The 25,000-nt window shown below is 40.8% G+C and overlaps 1 protein-coding gene across 1 annotated transcript in view; it reads left to right on the forward strand.

The window, feature by feature from the left end:
• Nucleotides 1–25,000, forward strand: part of LOC138964525 (prion-like-(Q/N-rich) domain-bearing protein 25) — a 39,667-nt gene that overhangs the window by 5,165 nt on the left and 9,502 nt on the right. Inside the window, exons 2-7 of the mRNA XM_070336509.1 lie at nt 7,273–7,374; nt 11,362–11,487; nt 12,606–12,752; nt 14,225–14,377; nt 21,173–21,259; nt 21,846–21,932. Of these exons, the coding sequence (XP_070192610.1) occupies nt 7,273–7,374; nt 11,362–11,487; nt 12,606–12,752; nt 14,225–14,377; nt 21,173–21,259; nt 21,846–21,932 (702 nt within the window). The remainder of the gene's footprint in view (nt 1–7,272; nt 7,375–11,361; nt 11,488–12,605; nt 12,753–14,224; nt 14,378–21,172; nt 21,260–21,845; nt 21,933–25,000) is intronic.

Raw genomic sequence — 25,000 nt, forward strand, 5'->3', positions numbered from 1 at the left:
TTAAAACCGAAAATCTGTTATGAAAATGGACATACTAGAGTTATTTCCAAACAATAACAATAACAATAACAGCACTTTATTGTCCATTAAAATATTACATAAAAATGGAAATTTTTCTTCGGCACACCCTGTCTGCCTGTAAACGATTATAACAACAATTGTATAGGACGACACACATAAAACATAAAACATAAAAGGGATACAATCAAATATGATATTGCACTATGTAAATTTACCCTCTCATATCACAGGAGTTGGGTTTCACAGCCGAGTAATCACATTACAAATATTTCCCACACACCTTCACATGTACACATTGTTTGTTTTTCCCAGCCGACAAGCCTCTACGTGATGCGAGAAGAATTTAAAATGGTGACTGCAGAAGGCAGGAATGACTTTTTAAACTGGTTTTTGCGTGCCAAAGGGACCTTATAACGTTTACCTGAAGGGAGAATTTCGAAACAGGGGTTGAGAGGATGGATCGGATCACGGACAATTTTGAGAGCTTTCCGCTTAATGGCAGCTTCGTAGAGACTGGTCAGCTGTCGTTGGGGTTGCCCAACAAGCTTGCTAGCCGTCGCAACAATGCGGTGGAGTTTAGCTTTGTTTTTAACATTTGTGGTACCATACCATGTCACAATGTTAAAAGTCAGTATACTTTCAATCAAACTGCGATACACAAGTTCCATAACACTTTGATTGACATTAAAATATTTAAGCTTCCTGAGAAGAAAAAGTCGCTGCTGAGCTTTCTTATAAACAGCATGAACATGATCACTAAAAGTCAGCTTATTGTCAATTGAAACCCCAAGATATTTGAAGGTTTCCACAAGTTCAACTTCCTTGTCGCTTATTCTCACTTTTTGGGGACCACAATTATCACTCTTTCCTCCAAAAATCATTTCTTTTGTTTTGCCTGCATTCAACTGCAAGAAACTGGACTTGAACCATTCATTCAGAAGATCAACTTGGGTAAAATACTTTGACAAAGTTTCGTCGTCCTTCAGACGCCCAACGAGGGCCATGTCGTCTGCATATTTAATGAGGGCTAGAACTGGATCATTTAAAAGCATGTTGTTTGTGTAAATGGAAAAAAGGACAGGAGAGAGAACACAACCTTGTGGGGCCCCGGTGTTTAAAACAACTTCGTCTGAAAGCACAGAATGACCAAACAAACGGTTGCTGAGGCTGGCACGTTGTGGCCGATTGCATAGGAACTCCCTGATCCAGAAAATCAAATTATTGTTCACATCTAACTGGACTAACCTCTGGATAAGTATATGGGGCTGAATCGTATTAAAGGCTGATGAAAAATCCATAAAAAGAACTCTAACCGTGTTCCCTGCTGTATCTAAATGGCTGACAATCATGTTGATAAGCGTGAGTGTAGCATCTTCGACGCCTCTCTTTGCCCTATATGCGAACTGAAGGGGGTCCATGCGATCTGCCACAGACTCAGTGAGCTTGTTACAAACAAGCCTCTCCATACATTTCGCTACAACAGAAGTCAGTGCCACAGGGCGAAAATCATTTAGTTCTTTTGCGTTTGGTTTCTTGGGTACAGGTGTTATAGTAAACATAAAGTTTTACCTGATAACATTTTATTCGCTTTAAAGTGGTTAAAAGCCAATAATCCAATCTACGCAGACTTGGACTTGCACAACGCTGGATCAAAGCTAAGCAAGTCACATGGTGATAGTGTTTGTTGGGATTTTGAACAAAACGTTAAAGGCACAGTAAGCCTCCCGTAAACCATCACAGAGCTCCCCGAGCGTCTACATACAGTACAAGCATACTTCCATTTGAACGCTCACCGAATGGGAACATCCTGGCTGCTTTCTGTCGAGCGTGAGAAATTTTCAAAGAATTTATTTTCGTGGATGAGTCCTCTACAGCAATGGCGCCTCGTTTTGGTGCTGGCTGTTATGAATATTCTGAATACCGGAAATCACGCCCAGACAGTAAGCCGGCCTCCCGTAAACCATCACAGACACTGTCAGGCTTTTACACACATTACAAACACCCTTCCATTTGAACGCTCACCAAACGGGAACATCCTAGGTGGCCTACGTAAAGAGCGAGCAATTTTTAAAGAATTAATTTTGCAGATTGTCTCGAACACTTTTTGGACCCATCCTGAACTCAGGTCAAAAATGAGTTACTTCCCTTCGGGTCTCATTCTATCGATGTAAACTGGCCATAGCCGTGGATCGATGATTATCAGAATGTTTTTGGACCGTGGTGCGTTTTTGCGCTAGACCTAACTTTTAAAATCTAAATAATAAATTCACAGCTTGTTACACAAACATTATTTAATCATAAAATAATTCTTTTTTCACCAAGACAAGATCAGTACAATTCGAAGTTGTGAAAGTTTGAAAACAGAAAAGCCCGGAAGCAGGGTCACGCAAGGGTCGTAGCAGACGACGGTTTATGCATATCGCCGTTCCTCTCAACAGTCAAAAACCATCGCTAGAGTTCTTGTGAACCACAGCCGTTTGTTTCGTGCATAAAAACGTGCTATTGTAGATAAGCTCACATCGAGTCGCATTCAAATGACTAACTGACGACTACATTGTGAAAAAGGGAAACTGGATCACACGGGTTCACGATGGCTCAGGGGTAAGATAAACCACGCAAAAATAAATTCTTTGAAAATTGTTCGCTCTTTACGGAGGGCACCTAGGATGTTCTCAATCGGTGAGTGTTTAAATGAAAGGGTGTTTGTACTGTGTGTAAAAGCCTGACCGTATCTGTGATGGTTTACGGGAGGCTTACTGTGCCTTTAAAGAAACACAACATGAAGTTATGGTTCCTGCTGATAACTCTGCATCTCAGTCAAGCCTTGAACGAGTTCTTTCTTTCTTTCTTTCTTTATTTGGTGTTTAACGTCGTTTTCAACCACGAAGGTTATATCGCGACGGGGAAAGGGGGGAGAGGGGAGAGAGCCACTTGTCAATTGTTTCTTGTTCACAAAAGCACTAATCAAAAATTTGCTCCAGGGGCTTGCAATGTAGTACAATATATTACCTTACTGGGAGAATGCAAGTTTCCAGTACAAAGGACTTAACATTTCTTACATACTGCTTGACTAAAATCTTTACACAAATTGACTATATTCTATACAAGAAACACTTAACAAGGGTAAAAAGAGAAACAGAATCCGTTAGTCGCCTCTTACGACATGCTGGGGAGCATCGGGTAAATTCTTCCCCCTAACCCGCGGGGGGACTTGAACGAGTTACACACACTTCACCTATGTTGTATGTCCAGAGGTCTAAACATAGCCCTGTGAATATAATTATACGAAATTGAAAATGGAGAGGAAATGGCATTTTCATGGCTTTTTGCTGAGGGCAGAAATGGATTCAGTGACATGCAAGAGACAGAAAAATATGGCTTGCAATGTACGTGTACTTGCGAAACAGACTTTACAATGTAGATTTTCGGTTCAGAAAAGATATGTTGTAGGCCCCTATTTGCTTCAGTCAGCAGAAGCATATGACAAGTTACTTCTCAGACAAGATGCATCAATCTACATGGAAATCCGATCTCCATTTGCAACTGGAAGACAACGTAGAATTTTGTGCAAAGGATACTAATAATATTAATACCACTTCATCTTTGCATGACAGCTCTTACATGTTCATGAAGAACATTCGAGGGACAACTGCTTACTTTCACATGTATCCGCACATCACTGCTTCTTTTATTATAACACGGCTTCGACCCCTGTTGATTTTAATCAACCAAATTTCTTGGTCTCTGTTAGCTTAGGAGGTGAATACGCTGCGTATTTCATGGTTACCGAAGCATTTTTCTGTAATTTTCCCAGTCTGACTATTTCTGTCCCCAGTACTAGCGACTATTTTGGGACATAACGTGGTTGTATGCTTAGTTTTCCCATTTAGGAAAAGTAATATAAAATCATCTGCAAACACAATAAGTCGCCTTTCTAAAACATATTAAGTAGAAACACCGTTATTATTTTTTAAACATGAGTGACGAAATGCCATTCAAACGATAAATGTACACTTGCTCAACTAGGACAACAATGTTACATTATGTTTTACCAAACTAAAAACTCAAAAACAGAACATTTTTGAGAATAATATGTAAAGCGCGGAGAGCACAGTTGTGGTTCGCGCTATATAAGCTCCCCTTGATAATAATAATAATAATAATAATAATTATAATAACGGAAAAAAAATCAAGGGAGAAAACTCTGGTTGTCGAAGCCCTTCGCTTACGTTTACAGTCACTCATTTTAAGTCATTGTAATAGTGGAGCGGATAGCAAAGGTTTTGGGACGACTTTAAAAGTCAATAACTATATATTTTCTGAAATCTCAATGTCTATAGATTCTAATGAGACCGATTGTCAGTGTGTCACCTTCCAGCAGTTATGTGCAATTTTTGGTCAAAACAGACCCACTAAACACCAAACACATGCTTCATCAAAACAGTACTTATCTCAAAAACAGTACACTGCAAGTATGAATATATAGAGAAAAACCAACCATGAGCAAGCCACATGAATGCTTTAAAAGAAACACCAGTCGGTATTTCGTGCTTTGAGTTGCCGCAAGCTGTTACAGTTTTCTCTTCAACAGAACAATTGTCATGCCTTATAAGAGATATATAATCAGGAATATTTTTTTGTCAGAAACATTCGTTTGACAAAGCATATAATTACACTAAATTATACTTTTTGCATTTTTGACATTTTAACTTAGTAGAAGGATACCGTGGATGTTCCTAGAACCAACAAATTGCAACAAAATAATTAAAACAAATTATATTCAAACTGTCAAATACAGAGTAGTATTTTTTGCACAAATTAGGCTATTAGCGTCATACCCTCAGTTTTTGGACCTGTGGTGATTTTCTTCATTTTGGCACAATATATTACATGAAAAGCATCGATTGATAGAAAAGAGGCTTATCTTTTCGTTGGTAGTTTTTTTTTAACTTGCATTTCATGGAATTAGGGTGCAAAAAACCGCCGTTAACGTTAATGAGCACTTTTCAGTGATTCCGCTCTTTCCACTGAAAATTAGACTTCATTGATTTAATTTTATGGTTTTCATGTGTTTTTAAGACCTCTTCACATCATTGAAAACTAATAAAACATACTGTTTATAATTATCTGACGTCCGCTCACCTTGTTGATTAATGTTTCATAAATGTACTAATTACGATGACGTCACACATTCCGTTAATCTTGATAAGGTGTGTCATAAAAAGTTGCTTTAAAATCGGCCAGCATATTTAAACGGAGGTATGTTGTACTCGTTATATCTGATATTTGTACATGTACCGGTAGTTGTTATGGAAAGAAACGTTTTGTTTTGCTATTATAAACGGTTTACACAACATCCTGAGTATATTTTTGTCGGTAGGCTACTCATATCTTCAATATGGAAATAAACAACGTTGTCGCAAAAATGCATGTGAACGGCTTTATCGATTTTCATGGCAAAATGTCTCCCTGTCCCCCTTTTTGTTTACCAGGAAAACAAGGTATATTGTTTCATAAGTGTTCAGAGAAAATTGCTACAATATTGGACAGACTGGCAGTTTTTTTCTCATGTTGGCTGATGCGGTATCGCGCATAAGAGTGTGTGTCTGTGAGGGATACATACAGTGCCCAGCAAAGGTTTGAGGACGACTCTAAGGCACCGGTTTTGTATACTCGATAACTGTATGTTTTCGGAAAGCTTAATGTCTGTAGATTCCAATGAGACCAATCGTCAGTGTGTCAACTAGCAGCAACTATGGGCAGTTTTATATCAAAGTCGACCAACTTAATACCAAAAACATGCTTCATCGAAACAGTAGTTATCCCACAAACACTACATTGCAAGTATGAATTTGTACAGAAAAACAAATACTTTCTAACCAATAGCAAGCCAGATGAATGCTGTACAAGAAACACCAATCGATATTTCGTTACTACGTCATGCACTAGTGCTTTCAGTTTCTTATTTCTTGTGATGCGTGACGTCCTTTATTTTTAGTTTTTATTTCAACAGTTCAGTTGGCATGCCTTATAAGAGATATACCCCCTAAATCAGGAATCATTTTTATGTCAGAAAAATTAATTTGACAAAGCATTATTAAACTAAAAGATACTTTCTGCACTCTTTGCAAATGTAACTACGTAGAAGGATATTTGGGATGTTCCTAGAACCATTCATTTGCAACAAAGTAATACGTGATGCTTTTCATTGAAACAGACCTAATATTAGAAACTAGATGAATACCCGGCTTCGCCGGCAAGAAGTAGAGCCGAATACCCGGCGCCCGGCGTACGCGATTGACGCCACACGAAGGAAGGGAGATAAACGCGCAAAGCACTGGAGAAGATAAGGAAGAGTTACTGGGAATGGATGTACAGAAAAACCAAAATCGGTACAGCGCTGCGCGCTGAGAGCACGTTTTAAAAATTTTCATCAACCAGATTGTGTCCGGGGTCTACCTGAATATGCCCACCAAATTTGAAGCAGATCCATCGAGAGCTTTGGCCGTGCATCGCGAAGTGACAGACAGACAGACACACACAAGCCGTATATAGATACAGATAGATAGACCTCATTGTTTTGACATTTTCAGAAAATGTACCTGTAAAACACCATAATCACATCATTCATAACATTAATAAGTTTGTAATAAAATTCATGGCAGCAGAGAACGCCAGCAAATAACATTAATCTTGGTTGGCCATGCCTCTACAAAGTCATGGTCGATTTAAGATTAAATTTTTTTTTTATGCATAACACCATACGAAAGAAGTTATAAGAAACAGAAAACAGAAACAGACAATCAAATTTATATAATAACTTTTCATCGATTTGAACTCAAAACAGTAAGTTTCATAGCGTATAAAACACACATTATGCTTCCTTGTCTGTATTGTCAGCGATCAATGTAATACTATGGAAGAAAAAAAATTTAAGTGGATTTTCTGTAAGTTGCCTGGAAATTCTTTTGTCTTTCCCGTTTTATTTGTGAGTCTAGATCATTTTCAACAATTTCAAGAAATTCGCAAATTCCTCTGTTCTCATACTAAATTCACTCTGTAATAGTTCTTTTAAGGAGGTCAACATATCTAATTAAACTTTATCTACATGATAGATATTTATCATAGTATTCACGTGCATACGGTTAAGCGATCTCCTTTACCTTTCAATTTTGAAGGGGAAAAAAGGTGAAGGAGATCGTTAAACCGTATGCAATCAAACAATAGTATTGTAATGTGTCCTTCAAACAGGTGCGTTGGGAGCCGACATAGGTCTCGGTGGCAAATGTACTGCAAGTGACAGCTGCGTATCCACTCCACCATCAGTCTGTGACAAGGTGGTGAAAAGATGCTGTGAGTGTGTTGTTGTTGTTGTTGTCGTTTTTGTTATTGTTATTGTTGTTGTTGACGTTGTTGTTACATTAAGTAAAGTTTTGACTGAATGTTTTCAGACAGACGGGGAATCCAGACGAGGGTGATGGTGGTGGTGGTTGTGGTGGTGGTGGTGGGGTGTGTGGGTGTGTGTGTGTATGTGTGTGTATGTGTGTGTGTGTGTGTGTGTGTCTGACATATCGTTATGAAACTGTACATGGAAGTTTTCAAGATCTTCTTCTTCTTCATCTTCGTGGGCTGAAACTCGCACGTTTACTCATGTCTTTGTACGAGTGGATTTTTACGTGTATGACCGTTTTTACCCCGCCATTCAGGCAGCATACGCCTCTTTTGGGGAAAGCATGCTGGGTATTTTCGTGTTTCTGTAACCCAGCGAACTCTGACATGGATTACAGGATCTTTTCCGTGCGCACTTGGACTTGTGCTTGCGTGTACACACGAACGGGGATAAGGCACTAGCAGGTAAGTGCCGCCCTGTCACGTAGTCTCAAACCAAATTGGAAATTCATAGCATCATCATTATAATCATCCTCATCTCATTCATCATCCAACATTCTAAATTGTCTTTGCTCTTGTGGCCCTTCATGCCCGGAGCTCTCATGGTGACCTTGGTCTCATTGTTCCTGTTCCATCCTTCCCTGAATAGTACTTCTGCTGTCAGTCTTCAACGTGTGACGTTTTGGGGGATCGACGGAGGGACGTAGTGGCGGTCTGCACTCTCGAGTGGGCGCTCACTCAGTCAATGTCGTTAGTAGGGGGCATAGTAGGTAGTGCGCTGCGTCCGTTGGCTCGGGACAGACCCATTACTGAACACCGTCAACGATCTTCTACTGCTACGCTGAGATGTGCCACTCCGCCCGGTTTTTGCGCGTTCGCCGCAGCTGCAGTGCCACTCCAACTAGCGAGATCAGGCTTGCTGCTGACACTCGACAGTTACTAAAAATGTGTTTAAACAACGGCCGACTGGTACCTTTTGCGGTTGTATTAACTGCACAAACTTGTGTACACAATGTTGATTCCGATTTAAAAAAAAAGAAGTCAAATGTGTGTGTGTGTGTGTGTGTGTGTGTGTGTGTGTGTGTGTGCGTGCGTGCGTGCGTGTGTGTGTGCGTGTGTGTGTGTGTGTGTTACACGCTACTTGAGATTGCCACAAGTTCTCAAATGTCGTATAGTTGTGTTCTTTTATTCTACGTCGCCCGTCTTCGCAGCAGCAGAAAACAACTCGTCAAATTGAGTTCGAGGATTTATTTAGCATTTCATACATACAACTGCACATCGTAGCAGAACTCAAATAGAAGCTTTTTTAACATTCAAATCGCGCTGGCATATATAGTAAATACTCAATCTCGAGAATATTCCAGACCGAAAATGATACAACAGCATTATATACGAACCGTCTATGGACTAGAACAGTGACGTTCTCTGTGACGTACATCAAAAGCGCCGACGCACTTAATCCGAACGAACGCCACGAACTCACACTAAAGACAGCGTGGTAAACAACTTGTTTTGACAGGACTAGAAAGTTCACCTGCATTCTCGTCCAAGCATAAACATTGTGTTTACAAAATATAATATCGGTACTTTCCCACAAAGTACAAATAAGTCAACTACATGCAACACACAAAACTGAACCAAAGCTCAGCAACAGTAGCGTTTCCTAACAGTGTGTGTGTGTTACTGTTTGTCCATTTCTTACGGGAGCCTTGAATGCTTCGCCTCTTGTCCTTTCCATGCATTTGCTGATTGAAACAGTTTTTCTGGACAAATATTTTGCTTCTAGCAAAGCAGTTTCATTTCAATGAATGTAATAAATCTGAATGAAAGCCGCTAGAAAGATAAATCAAAATACATTTTCCCTGTTGGTGTATATTTTGCGATGGATTAGCAAAGTTACTCTATTAACCTTACACATCATTAGTGTGGACAGTATACCGCGCATTTCCAAGAAACGTCATTAAAATAATGTAAATAAATAGACTACGCGTATAGCTGGATCGCCCACTGACCTCGCTGGCGGCACAATTTTGCTACCAGAGCTGTGCGCTGCGAACGCGCTTTTTGAGAAAGGCAGCAAAGAAGGAGTGGCACATCTCTTGGCGTCGCAGTAGATCTTTGACACAGTGGAAGTGACTCAGCAGAAGTGAAGAGTCATCTTCCAAGGTTAGCCTACGGCAGCTCCTTCTTCTTCTGCGTTCGTGGGCTGAAACTCCCACGTACACTCGTGTTTTTTGCACGAGTGGAATTTTACGTGCATGACCGTTTTTTACCCCGCCATTTAGGCAGCCATACGCCGTTTTCGGAGGAAGCATGCTGGGTATTTTTGTGTTTCTATATCCCACCGAACTCTGACATAGATTACAGATCTTTTTCGTGCGCACTTGGTCTTGTGCTTGCGTGTACACACGGGGGTGTTCGGACACCGAGGAGAGTCTGCACACAAAGTTGACTCTGAGAAATAAATCTCTCGCCGAACGTGGGGACGAACTCACGCTGACAGCGGCCAACTAGATACAAATCCAGCGCGCTACCGACTGAGCTACATCCCCGCCCTAGCCTACGGCAGCGACCCGACATCCCTCCGTGGAGCGTCTGTAAAATCGACAAGTCTGGCAGCGGAAAGAAATTCAGATGTGAATGGAGCCGTGAGTGCAGGGACGGGGCGGCGTGAGAGCACACCCGGAACAAGGAACAGGTGTAGGGACAGGGGAAAAACAAAAAGCAAAACAAAAAGAGAAAAGAAAAGAAAAACAAGTCGCGTAAGGCGAAATTACAACATTTAGTCAAGTAGCTGTCGAACTCACAGAATGAAACTGAACTCACTGCATTTTTACAGCAAGAGCGTATACTCGTAGCATCGTCAGTCCACCGCTCGATGCAATGGCAGTGAAATTGACAAGAAGAGCGGGGTAGTAGTTGCGCTGAGAAGGATAGCACGCTTTTCTTTATCTCTATTCTTTTTAACTTTCTGAGCGTGTTTTTAATCCAAAAATATCACATCTATATGTTTTTGGAATCAGAAACCCACAAGGAATAAGATGAAATTGTTTTTAAATCGATTTCAGAAATTTTATTTTAATAATAAGTTTTGTATTTTTAATTTTCAGAGCTTGTTTTTAATCCAAATATAACATATTTATATGTTTTTGGAATCAGAAAATGATGAAGAAAAAGATAAACGTAAATTTGGATCGTTTTAAAAGCAATTTTTTTTTACAATTTTCAGATTTTTAATGACCAAAGTCATTAATTAATTTTTAAGCCACCAAGCTGAAATGCAATACCAAAGTCCGGCCTTCGTCGAAGATTGCTGGGCCAAAATTTCAATCAATTTGATTGAAAAATGAGGGTGTGACAGTGCCGCCTCAACTTTTACAAAAAGCCGGATATGACGTCATCAAAGATATTTATCGAAAAAAAGAAAAAAAACGTCCGGGGATATCATTCCCAGGAACTCTCACGTCAAATTTCATAAAGATCGGTCCAGTAGTTTGGTCTGAATCGCTCTACACACACACACACACACACACACACACACACACACACACACACACACAAACACACAGACACATACAAACACACACACACACATACATACATACACACACACACAGACAAACACACATACACACACACACACACACACATACACCACGACCCTCATCTCGATTCCCCCCTCTACGTTAAAACATTTAGTCAAAACTTGACTAAATGTAAAAAGAAAATAATGTAAGCTTCCTAACTGAAATAATAATCCCAAACCCTGGACTGAATGTTTTAACGATAGCGGAGAGCGAAGTTTGTCTCCCGATGCGCGCGCGAGTGTGTGTGTGTAAATGTGTGTGTGTGTGTGTGTGTGTGTGTGTGTGTGTGTATGTGTGTGTGTGTGTGTGTGTGTGTGTAACAGAGTTAGCAGATTACGTCTCTCATGTATGATTATGGTTACAGTGATCAAACAAGGCCAAAGCTGCGCCGGTACTGAATTCGCCAAAATGTGTGTTTCGGGGGCAACATGTGAAAGCAACATGTGTGCGTGCAAGGCATCCATCTACATCGCAGCAACTGATGAATGCGGTATGTATAATCATCGTACAGACCAATACCAGGAAAAATTAGTTTTGTGTGTGTCAAAATGGGGGAAGAGGCCAAAAAAATGAAGCATCAAATTTACCTTTGATTTCCTGTTAGCTTCTTAAATATTGCTACAGGTGTTTCTTCTGACTCAAATCCATCCTTTCACGCCGTGAAATAAAATCAAGCAATTTTCTGACGTAAAAGAGCGGCAGTTCGAAGCAGGCAAATAGCAACTGTTTCTCGATGTCTTACTTGGTGTTGATCCTAAACCAGCATTTTGACATTCAGTCAAGTTATGACTGAATGCGGAGAGCGAGCTTTTTCTCCCCGTGCGTGTGTGTGTGTGTGTGTGTGTGTGTGTGTAGGCGCGCGCGTGAGTGCGTGCGTGCGTGCGAGCGGGCGTGTGTTCGAGCGCGCGCGTGTGTGTGTGTGTGTGTGTGTGTGTGTGTGTGTGTGTGTGTGTGCGTGTGTGAAATGCATTTATCAAAAACTACCGAACCCTTCTTCCGATCCTTGCAGAATAAAGAAAGGGAAGTACATCCGAAGACGTTCAAAACTTTCGAAGTAGTCGCGAACTTCTCTCTCGTGCATAAGGGCCATTAGCATACATTTCGCTGAAAGGTTCGACTTAACGCTTCGAGAATACTTCCCTAGCTTAAGTCGTCGCTTTGCAAACGCGTGTCGAAGAAACAAGGTTAAATACACTTTTTCTGAAAATATTTAAATTCTGCTGTTACCGCCAAGTACCCTGAACATTCAACCTCTATTCCTTACAGTGTTACTTAAATCCGTAATGAGCAAAATAAGAAAACAATCGGTACTCGTCTGCATGCGTATCATCAGTCAGTGTGTGAGAGAGAGAGAGAGAGAGAGAGAGAGAGAGAGAGAGAGAGAGAGAGAGAGAGAGAGAGAGAGAGAGAGAGCGCATCTTTCACTAACAACAAAGAGGGAAAAAACATTTCACAACCTCAGACCACCAGTGACTCTCTTCATATGATCACACACACACACACACGCACACGCACACGCACACACACACGAACGTGTATTGAATTTTAACGTGAACAAGACTATGTGTAGTTTATCTATGACGTGAATAACACTATTTGCACTTTCAGCTCTCGACTCCGGCAACGATGGAAAATGGTTGTTTACGTGTACTGCTAGTGGATCCGAGTGCTCTGATGCTTCCACGCGGTGCATTGATAATGTTTGTGTTTGTAACGCCGGTAAAGCCGTTGATCTTGCAACTGGAACATGCACAGGTGAGTGGCGAGTTTCACTGTGTGCACTACGTATTATTGTTTTATGTATATCTAATTGCGCAGAGAAACGTTTAACACACCGTTGCTCTAACTTCCCGGAAACTATAACAAATATTGGTTTGGGCTTGTGTGAACTATACACAAAACCAAACAGATTAGACTTTTAAGCGCATACCAATCGACACCTGATCGGTAGAATGTCAAAAGGCCAAAATGATGTGTCACAAGGTGGGTCATTTCAACCCCAAAATAATCTGAAACAAATCAGTCCCCGTATGTTCCTGTGTAAACAAAGACTATCTTTTTCATAATCATCTATATCTAGATTCACAAAGATAACTCTTCACGATTCATATTCATAACATACTTTGTTATGGTTGCTGAGAGGAACGAACAGGGCCATTTAAAAAAAATTGAAATGAAATTAATTGGTACAAAGAATGAAATATCGTGTACATAATTATAATGAAAAAACATAAGACGAGATTTTATTAACACCACTTGTAGTACACAGGAATGTTGCTTGGCTTGAGTACATTCAATACATAAAACACAAAATCAAACACAATCAGACATAATGTTCATCGAATTGAACACACACGCACACACGCACGCACACACGCACGCATACACACACACACTCACACACTCACACACACGAACTTTACCTTGCACCGCGTTCACTTCGAATCGTGTCCACCTCACCTGTAGTAATTTAGTAGGTGACTTGCATACGTGTGCAACTGTTGGCAAAGAAACATAAAACTCCAAATAAAAGCTAGTTATTACCACCATAAGAATTAGAATCCTGACAACACTGATAAAACAACAAAGTAACCACCAAAATATATCACATTAATTTTCTTCAGAATCACAGCTAAAGCATGAAGTAATATTATAGTTATCACAAAAACACACGCGTGTTTTCGTTTTTCTTTTCTTGGGGGTGGGAGGGGGGGGGGGGGGGGGTCATACTTAATGACGTTGCACCATCTCAAAAATGTGTCAAACTTTTTTTCATAAATTATAGCTTTGTACATGTGCTCGTTGACTTCATAAATAAAGCAACGTCATGATGGGCCCTTCCGCCCAATGCTCTGTCCCCCCAAATTGTGTTTTGATTCATCTTCGTGCCGTCTCATTGTTCCCTTCCATAACAGCAAAGAGTACCTCCACGTTTGTTTTCGAAACGTCTTTCGGGTGCAGACAACAATTCCCACTGTGCAGACTAATCGGCCAGGCTGCTGATTTGGGGTACTTTTTCAAATGGAAGGCTGGTCTGACTGCAAGCAAAAGCCTGGGAAAATGTGTGACGTTGTAGAAGATGGATTTTACGGCAAAATAGCTATATTCAATTAGCTTGCATACATAGATGTTATAATCTTGCCTGCATATCGAATGCAACGCCATATTTTCTGCAAACTCTTTGTGTGTGCATGTGTGTGTGTGTGTGTGTGTGTGTGTGTGTGCAGGCACCATCTCGAACGAGAAGGTCGGCAAGGTGTGCGCAGACAACGATAAAACCACGACGTGCGGAGCAGCCAGCACCAACTTGGAATGTCCCTCAGGGGGCGGTGTGTGCGACTGTACAACTGACTACTTCGGTCCTTTGAACGGAGTCTGCTGTAAGTCTTTTCGTAACATTACACAGCACAATGTTTAGTCATTTTTCTTCCACTTATTTCTGAAGATATTTATTTAAACGAGAAGCAATTAGCCACGTTTATTCGGGAAATAATTGGGTCTTTGCAGATTGCAGATGTCCGCGTAAATGTCACCGCAAGCACGTTTATCAAAAGTCGAAGTACTTTTGAAGACTGTGTTAGGAATGCAGCATGAGCCATGAAACATTATCCTATTGTGTTTTTATGAGGAACAGTGGAACATTCTTCTTGTCCAAATGTGTTACTATTCTGTGCCTTGTTACATCGCCTCCATTTATTACTGGGGACAGCTTGTCGCTTCAGGTATGCAGGGGAACAGAAAAGCGTTTAGTGCTTGATGCAAATGAATCAGTGTATTTGTGGCACAAGAAATATTTGTCATGTTTCCGATGTTCGCAAGTTCAGAAGTGATCCTTTTGGACATCCCGGCATCAAACGTAGTACAGCACAGTCTTAAACTAAGCAATTAAATGAAGGCTTCACGCTTTATTTCTTGGTTGATTATTAAGATCACGTTCTTGGACTGTCATCGACAAAATTGATCCAGAAGTGACCTCGATGTCTGTTAGGCCAATAGTAAACCAACGGTTCGTAACTTCCCTTGAAAACATATCTTGGTTTTTTTCCCCCTTGTGATTGTAATCTATATAATTAAAAACATACGACAGCGATTGACCCAAACAGTTTTCTTCGCTAGAAGTGTATTTTGCTTATAGTTTTTCTGTGATATTTTCAAAGTGTTTTGAAACAAGTGCAAAAAAATAGAAAAATCTACCGAACTGACTTTATGATACATTACTTTGCATATGACGACATGCCAATAATCATACAAACGAGAGTTGCGTAATGGGATGTGGTATCTGACCGATCAATTACAGTCACGGGACCTATTTTGTTAATGGTGACAATTCTCGTTGACGTTTGTTGTAATGATGTGTTTCTATTTGAATTATTGTAACGTGTCTTTCGGATATGACGTTTTCGTAGGCTAAAACTGGGTCAGTTTCTCCATTCGCATGCCCATGTTGCCTGGAGCATCCGTGCGATGTTAACCAACAAATGATACAATGCAGAGCAGTGTCTACAAATTTACATATAACAAAATAAAACAACTGACCGAAGATGTATGTTTTAAGTGTGTATGTGGACCCTGAAATGGACCACCTTTGAGAAATAAAATAGAATAAAAGATAAAAGACTGGTTTCAGTCATTGATGAAGAAGCTTCCTGTGATTAACTTATAAATAGCGCATACGCTTTCAAAATAATATATTAAACAGTCTTTTTTACGTGTACGTTACTTATTTCATTTCTTTCTTTTATGTTTTTGATCTGGTTTTTAATTCCTGTTGTACTTAATTAATTGTGACCCTCCACCACGGAATGAGTCACATGTCACCTTTGCATGATTTTCATGTTTTTACATTTTCCTAAAGAGTTTTTTATGCTCTATCCAGTGGTGAACACCGTTTTAGAAAAGAGCGAAAACTGTTTGAGTTATAAGCCTGTGACTAAGGTGACCCTCACACTGTTAGCAGACACTTCCCGGACTTAATATTAAACCCAGCGCAGAACCGCGCGAGGTGACATGCGACTCATTTCGTGATGGAGGGTCACAATTTTCTCGTAAAAATGATACAAATAAATCAAATTCAGATTTGAATTCATCTGACTTGCACACTTCAGGGCCGGACCCAGGGGGGGGGGGGGGGGGGGGGGTTCCAGGGGTTCCGGAACCCCACCCCTGGAAAAAGCATGTACCTTGCTTTGAGTGTGGTTTTTTTTTATACTAGTTTTAGCACCAAAACAATGCTGCTCTTAACCCTCAAAACAAGGCCGAGAATGCACCAGATTGCACAGATTTTAACCGTTTTTCAACAATTTTCCGGGGGAGCATGCCCCCGGACTCCCCTAGTTCGCGCGCCTGCTTTGCAGGCGCGCGCTTGTGGCTTCGCCACTTCGCTGATTTGCCCCCCCCCAAAAAGGAGGAACCCCCCCCTTACAACTCATTTGGTCCGGCCCTGCACTTATATGTTTTGTGTGATTTTGTATAGTGGGCTTTTGACAATGACTAGCGTTTGAACCTCCCGTGCATGAACGTTGCTGATACAGTCGGTCCTGGACGTAGTGATCGCAATGCAGTGCAAGTAAACCGTGTTCACGCTTTATTGGGGCGGTGGCCATCTCCTGTGCTCTGCCGCCTTTACCTTCCCCCGGCCCTGAATAAGTATGATAAGAATCATTAATCACTTTTTGTGTTAGGTCAATTCTCCGTAACAGCTCCAATTGCAGACAGATTGACAGAGGACTTTTAGTTTTATATATTCGTGATGGCCTCTTCGATGGTCCATTTGAAGTGCCAAGATTCATAATATCTATCCACCTTAATCGGGATTTCACTATGAAAAGCCACATAAGTGACTTTTCAGGGTCATTTTCTTTGCTTTTTCGGCAGTGTTGAACATTCTTTCACACATCACATATTTTCGTTTACCATCTGCAACAACCTAGAGCAAAAGCAAAACACATAGAACCTGGCCATGACTTCTCTTGAATCAATTAGCCTTTGTCATGGACGGAGTTAAACACCAAAGACCAAATCACGATTTCATTTTCATCATCCTTGATGTTTTTAAACGTGGCTTTTTTTATTTTTTTATTTTTTTATTTAGAATGAGCCCTTTTCCTAAATTATATCTTACATATTACCATTCTGATCAGTCATCGCTCAGCGGCTATCGCCAGTTATCTCTCTGACCGGACGCTACAGTCCTACGCGAATCTATCAAAATAAGAATACAGAGTTATCTCCCATATGTTTTTCGCGAGCACTGATCTAAATTTGAGATCAGTGTTCGCGAGACGAAAATGATTGCAGATTGGCCGACTTCGACAGTGATCTACGTTCTGTTCTTCACAGTTATGATAAAGACATCGTTCTAAGGTCAAAACAAGTCGAAATTTTGGGACTGCTGCCGGAAGGAGACCGTAATATATGGTTTCATCACTGTCAACTGGTTACAGAAAAAAATCGTCTGCTCCAGTGACCGCCGAAACCAAACGGTGATTATCACGTTACACTTTTGCCATGTTTAGAGTTGTTTGCACAGTAAATACAGCCGCGAAAAATAGCTCGCTTGAAACTGTCTTACATATCAATTCCTTTGTAATTTAAACATTACAAAACACCATGAATAATCATTATCGACGATCGCGAATCTGCTTATATCTATATATATATACGACTAGTGTCTGTGTGTCTGTGTGTCTGTGTGTCTGTGTGTCTGTGTGTCTGTGCGCGATGCGCGGCCAAGGTTCTCGATGGATCTGTTTCAAATTTGGTGATCATATTCAGGTACACCCTGGACACAACCTGGTCGATGAGATATTTCAACACGTGCTCTCAGCGCGCTGCGCGGAACCGATTTTGGTTCCACCTCAGCTATTTTGGTTCCACCTCAGCTTACCCGGGCCCCCATACCGACACACCATAGCCGCTACACCACATCACAACGCCAAAGTTCTCGGTGGTTCTTTTTCAAATTTGGACACCGTATTCAGCTACACCCCGGACACAATATCATCGATGAGATATTTCAACACGTGCTCTCAGCGCGCAGCGCTAAACTCATGTTCGTTTTTGTGTTCATTTCACCATTATAAGTAACTCTTCCTTATCTTCTCCAGTGTTTGGCGTTTATCTCCCTTCCTTCGTGTGGCTTTCCCGTTCAGTTGTAAGTTACTATTTATTTTTAGAATGTCACTGCGCTGTCCAGAACGCTTCCCTTGCACCCGTAAGTTGTTCTTACTGTCAAAGTGAAAAGGTCGAATCAATTTATAGCCACGCGAAAAATACACTCTCACCTATCTCTATATATTTATAGATACAGATATGCATATATATATACGGCTTCTCTGTGTGTGTGTGTGTTTGTGTGTGTGTGTGTAGGCAAAAACCTATGTATTATAGAGTTCTGTTTGTGATGGGGTCTAGCGGCTTTTGTCTGTCTGTATGTTCTGGCATGTGAGAAGCCACAGTAGATAATATAGGGCTAAGAAATAAGCTCTAAAATTCTCAATCCCGTTTGACAGGACTTCGCCTTTCAAAGGTGATTGTGGTGAACCGCCACGCTGTCTGTCTCTGTTGCGCCGTTCACCCCAAATTCCCGTTTCTGAGAGTGACTATTTTTAGAATGTCACTGCGCTGTCCAGAACGCTTCCCTTGCACCCGTAAGTTGTTCTTACTGTCAAAGTGAAAAGGTCGAATCAATTTATAGCCACGCGAAAAATACACTCTCACCTATCTCTATATATTTATAGATACAGATATGCATATATATATACGGCTTCTCTGTGTGTGTGTTTGTGTGTGTGTGGGGGGGAAAAAACCTGTTGATTGTAGAGTTCTGTTTGTGATGGGGTCTAGCGGCTTTTGTCTGTCTGTATGTTCTGGCATTTGAGAAGCCACAACAGATAATATAGGGCTAAGAAATAAGCTCTAAAATTCTCAATCCCGTTTGACAGGACTTCGCTTGCAGAGGTGATTGTGATGAACCGCCACGCTGTCTGTCTCTGTCTCGCGATTCACCCCGGCGAAGCCGGGTATTCCTCTAGTCAATAATACATTACAAAAAGCTCTGAATATGCAAACAAATCTGTTTCCTTGCCAGACAAGGAAACTCAAGGCATCCTGTCAGGGAGAGAATGAGCCGAACTCATTTTGACCTGAGGTCAGGATGACATATTATCTGAAACAATTTTGAAAACTGTTACTTTGCGATGCTCACTGTTTTATTTTTTTCGTGTTTTTTTTTTTTTTTTTTTTTTTTTTTAAACACACAGTAAAAACAACAGTTTTTAAACGTTGTTTATATCGTGTTTACAATACCTATTTTGAAAATTAGCCCAAAAGTCCATTGCAGGTCGTTTTCCCTCACGGGTCACGGGTCAACTTTATGTGCAGACCCAGAGACGGAAGCCATGTCCCACCCCTGTGTCATCACAATGGCACGTAAAAGACCTTGGTCGTTCTGCCATAAGTGCAGGTGGCTGAATACACCTAAACACGCAGACACCTGGGTAGCGCGACTCCGTTGCTGCTAGCTTTCCACTGGGAGGAAGCGACCCGAATTTCCCAGCGATGGGACAATAAAGTAATGAAAATGAAAATGAAAATGAAAAAATAATTTCTCTGCATTTCTTACAAAAACGTACTTGATAATTGAGTAAAAACTAGAACACAACCATTGTCAAACGCTGATTAAGAAAAAGATGATTAAAAACTAGGAAGGCGAGGCCCTCAGGCTCACGTTCGAAGACAGAGGACCCCCCATCCCTCTCTTTAAGACTCCTTCCTTTTTAAGCCTTGATTTTCTCATATCATTGGAATTCTGAAATGGGGGGTTTCACTGAAGTATGTCCTTCTTATAATGATGTCACCTACATAATTGGCGTCTGGCATTATGGGGTTAGTGCATGCTAGGACTGGTTGGTCCGGTGTCAGAATAATGTGACTGGGTGAGACATGAAGCCTGTGCTGCGACTTCTGTCTTGTGTGTGGCGCACGTTATATGTCAAAGATTCACCGCCCTGATATGGCCCTTCGTGGTCGGCTGGGCGTTAAGCAAACAAACAAACAAACCTCCATAATTATATTATAAAGCATGTTGAAATCTTACTGTTTGTTAAAAGGCTGGCGGTGTCTGTGATCCAAAACTAATATAGTTTACGGAGGCGGAGTGGGCCTTTAAGACAACAAAATACTTTACAGGACGGATTTTGGATAGATTGAGAGAGTTGTTTGTGTTCGCTGAAGTGTGCGCCTGTTTGTGCGCGGGTGTGCGCGGGTGTGTGTGTGTGTTTGGGTGTGTGTGTATGTATGTATGTATGTGTGAGTGTGAGTGTGTGTGCGTTTGTGTGTGTGTGTATGTGTGTATGTGTGTGTGTGTGTATGTGTGTCTGTGTGTGTATGTGTGTGTGTGTGTGTGTGTGTGTGTGTGTGTGTGTGTGTGAGAGAGAGAGAGACACAGAGAGAGAGACAGAGAGAGAGAGAGAGAGTGTGTTCACCAACACATAATAATACTTGTTGAAATGAACACCTGTGGGTGAGAGAGAGAGAGAGAGAGAGAGAGAGAGAGAGAGAGAGAGAGAGAGAGAGAGAGAGAGAGAGAGAGAGAGAGAGAGAGAGAGAGAGAGAGAGAGAGGGTGGATATTGTGGAGGTGAAATAAAGATGCTGACCCGAAGGTTTTCGAGAACCGTCCCGCGAAACGCCTCAAGTGTTGAAAACTACGTTACTCTCTGATGTTGCTGTTATAACCACAAAGTTGCCACAAAAGGCAAGATTGAAATAGGGCAGGAAATAGCAAGGGTTTGTCGGTTCTTTTCTTCAACATCGGGTAAAGTCTGCCGCAGTTATTTATAGGAGCCCTACTTTGGCGATCATCGTGCTGGCATTAGTCTGACTGCGTGAAAAGGTCCATGTTTTCTTCAACGTTCCAGAAAACAGACGATCTTTTCAAAAAGGTTAGGTTTTCTGATCACACACACACACACACGCGCGCGCGCGCGGAGAGACGTACATTGATTGCCAAAACATTGACCGACGTTCTACACACGTGATTAAAAAAAACTGTTGGTCCATGCTGGTATGTGTTATTATATAGACAGACATTGATGTGTCAAAGAAAATGTCGAGATTACCGTGAAGTTATATGATCGATATGTGGTGTCACGGTTACTGTTATTTTTTTTTATAGCTCCTGCACCCGGAAAGATTGGAGGCGGATGTTCTACTGCGGCAGATTGTACAGCAACTGATAATACGTGTTCTTCAAACGTCTGCAGTATGTATTTTGGTGATACTGTGATATATTTTTTTACATACACAACACAACCCACACTCTTTAAACTGTCTATTTATTTTTGATATAAATTATGTCTCTTTCTTCTCTCTCGTCATTAAAAGAACTCTTTCTCATTGGCGTAGTAATGATTTTTAAGTGTGCTTTACAAAAGCTGATACATCATGCGCATGCCAGAATTGAGTCAGAAGGTTTGCACGCAAGCAAAATCAATTATAACCCAGCCAGACAAAGCCAGAGGAACCTAAAGCAGCCACTGTGCTTTTTAACCCGCTTTTCAGATGTTACTGATACGCTTTAATTCTCCTGGTACAAGTATCATACTCCTAAAGGAGGAACACTGGGTGAATAACAGAGTATTTGTAACTACGTAAGAGAGAGAGAGAGAGAGAGAGAGAGAGAGAGAGAGAGAGAGAGAGAGAGAGAGAGAGAGAGAGAGAGAGAGAGAGAGAGAGAGAGAGAGAAAATTGCTCTGACCGAACTGTCGCAAAAGACGTTTTAAAGGAACTAAAACCATCAGCTCATAGTTATGGATGTCTTCTAATTACCCACATTTTCTTTCTTCTAGAGGTTTCTCTTGGGGGAACTTGCACAGCAGACGATGACTGCCTTACTCCAGCTGACATGGACTGTGATGATCTGACCAAGAAGTGCTGTGAGATTGTTGATGATTTTGTCGTTTAAAGGGTCAGGCATCAGAGACAACGATCGAAATAACTCTGTCACTGTTTTTATTTTTTTATTTTATTTTTTATTTTTTTATTTTGTTTACATTTGGTCAAGTTTTGATTTTAATGGATTGTGGAAGAGTTCGTTTTTCTAGCTTTTCTTTAGAAACACTGAGGCAAGATACACGTGACATTGTAGGTCATCCACTAGCGAGCGGCGTGTTTTCACACGTGGTCAGCAATCTGTGCCAGCGAACTCTGACATGTTAGTGTGAAATAGCTCAGATCACAAGCGAATGATAACTACAAGCTAGTATCCTCCTTCATTGGCTCTGTCGATGCCCGTTTTAACCGCTTGCTTCCCTTTATATAATAAATCAAGCATAAGGCGTCGTCGTCCCGAACTAAATCCTTTGTATGTCATCAAAAATATTGAATTCTGGGTAGGGAATTCCTTTTGAAAAATGACGTCAGAGCCTTTCCGCGATTGGTCAATGCATTTCGGAGCCGGACTACAACATAATTTCGGTCACACTTAAAGTTAACGCTTCTTAAAACTGCTTTCCATACGAAATACACGGGTGCATAGGGTCAGTTATCAATTTAACTTACCTTGAGTGAGATCGACAGAACGTACAGTACACAAATACGAACGGAAAATCTCGGAAACCGAGGAGTCGACACATGCTCGAGAACTCACGTGTAACGTTCGAATTTGAAAATTCTATTTTCATCCCAGATATTAGTGTGCCAGATTGGCTTAGTGGTAGTGCGCTCGCCCATGAACCCGGCGGTCACAGGTTCAATACGCATATAGTTGGCAAGAATATTTATTAACAAAAAATTGGTTTTAAAAATACAACTATTTTGGTATTTTCTAAACTCGTAATTCTTCAATCAATCAATCAATATGAGGCTTATATCGCGCGTATTCCGTGGGTACAGTTCTAAGCGCAGGGATTTTTTATTGTTTTTATTTGTATGCAATGTATATCGCGCACATATTCAAGGCGCAGGGATTTATTTATGCCGTGTGAGATGGATTTTTTTACACAATACATTACGCATTCACATCGGCCAGCAGATCGCAGCCATTTCGGCGCATATCCTACTTTTCACGGCCTATTATTCCAAGTCACACGGGTATTTTGGTGGACATTTTTATCTATGCCTATACAATTTTGCCAGGAAAGACCCTTTTGTCAATCGTGGGATTTTTAACGTGCACACCCCAATGTAGTGTACACGAAAGACTAGCACTTGAACCCTCCACCTAGGTTAGGAAAGGGGGGAGAAAATTGCTAACGCCCTGACCCAGGGTCGAACTCCCAACCTCTCGCTTCCGAGCGCAAGTGCGTTACTACTCGGCCACCCAGTCCACAATTCTTGTATTTTATTCATTTTAATTAATTCGAAAGGTTTGAGTGATGTATTGAAGATCGAATTTATCAAAGGGTTGTATAATTATCGAGTACCTCTGGTAAACGATTTCCCAGAATTACTCATTCTATTTTAAGTAACGTCGGCTTTTGGGGAAATCCCGATGGGTGATTGTAGCACCGCGCGTCGACTGGATGTAAAGGTGGTTGCCTACTTCTAGTTTAATCCACTTCTGCTCAGATCCGATATGTGCTTTCTGCACTGTCTGCTCTATATAATGCTCGTTTATGAAAACACGCAAATCGGAGCTGACTTTCGGCATTGGCCTTGTCGATGTGATCGCGTCACTTTGTTCACAGATCGCCAACAACATCTGAAGACACGCCGCTCGGTAGTGATTTGGCTACTATGTCAATTGTCGCTGGCCCCAGTATTGCAAAGGAAAAGCAAGAAAGAGCAAGTACTCCACAACCAATAAAAGCCCGACAGAATTGTTTCCCGAATCCGTCTATTATGATGACCCACATCACGTAATATGATTATTTCAAGCACAGTAGGTTTATAGGTATAACCCAGGCAAACAAATGTTCTGCCTTGAATACATCATTTTGAACACTTGACACCGACATAGTATTGTGTTGACAGTGCCATCAATATATGAATGGGTTAGTGAGTTTTGAAGAAATAGGGTTCGTATGTATTTTACGCACAAAAAAATAATGACTGTCGGACTTTCAAAGTTTAAATGTTTCTTAAAGTGTGATTCTGACAGGTGACTCTTGAGTACCATGTATTTGAGGACAGAAGTATAATTATGCTTGATCCGAACTATACAATTGTCTTTTTATTTTAGATTTTTGTTAATTTTTTTAAGATTTTGTTCATATATAACAAGATGGCTATTTACTGTAAGTTCGTTTTTAAGAAAAAAAATCGGAAAGAAAATACAGTGCGTTACTTTACTTCACTCTTTTGGGAGCATCTGTCTGCCTTCTTAAGTGGTATTTGATGAGTCAGGTATCAGACAAACCCAAAAGTATCCTTAGCGGATTATGACTTTATTCAGTTATTCTGCAGAAAAGACAAATGCTGGAGAAAGACCGTTCTTTTCTGCAGCATTTCTGCATAATGTCATCTTTCGCCGAAGCAGCGTTTTTTTCTGCAGCAAAACATTTTACTGCAGTAAAATTGAAATCAAGAATGCTGCAGTAAAACGGTGCTGTTGTTTTACTGCAGAAAACCTGTTTACATTTTTTTCTGCAGCATTTTGTACTGGCTCTTGGCGGATTATGACATTATTCAGTTATTCTGGAGAAAAACCGAAATGCTGGAGAAAAACCTGTCTTTTCTGCAGCATTTCTGCATAATGTCATCTTTCGGCGAAGCACCTTTTTTTTTTACTGCAAGAAAACAGTTTTTTCTGAAGCATAAATGTTTACTTGGTTTTCTGCAGCATTATTGCGATTTACTTTTTCTTCAGAATAGTCTGTCACAGTTTTTCAGGAGAAAAACGAAGGACCTTGTAAAGTAGCGTTTGTATTTGTCGCCCCCTGGGATAGTATAATAGTTTGTAACTATTGGTAATTCTACGACAGAGGGGGGCTCGCGTGCTCCAACATTATAATGAGCCAGTACAAAATGCTGCAGAAAAAGTGTAAACAGGTTTTCTGCAGTA

The sequence above is a fragment of the Littorina saxatilis genome, linkage group LG4, assembly GCF_037325665.1.
Source record: "Littorina saxatilis isolate snail1 linkage group LG4, US_GU_Lsax_2.0, whole genome shotgun sequence".
NCBI classification, from domain to species: Eukaryota; Metazoa; Mollusca; class Gastropoda; order Littorinimorpha; family Littorinidae; genus Littorina; species Littorina saxatilis.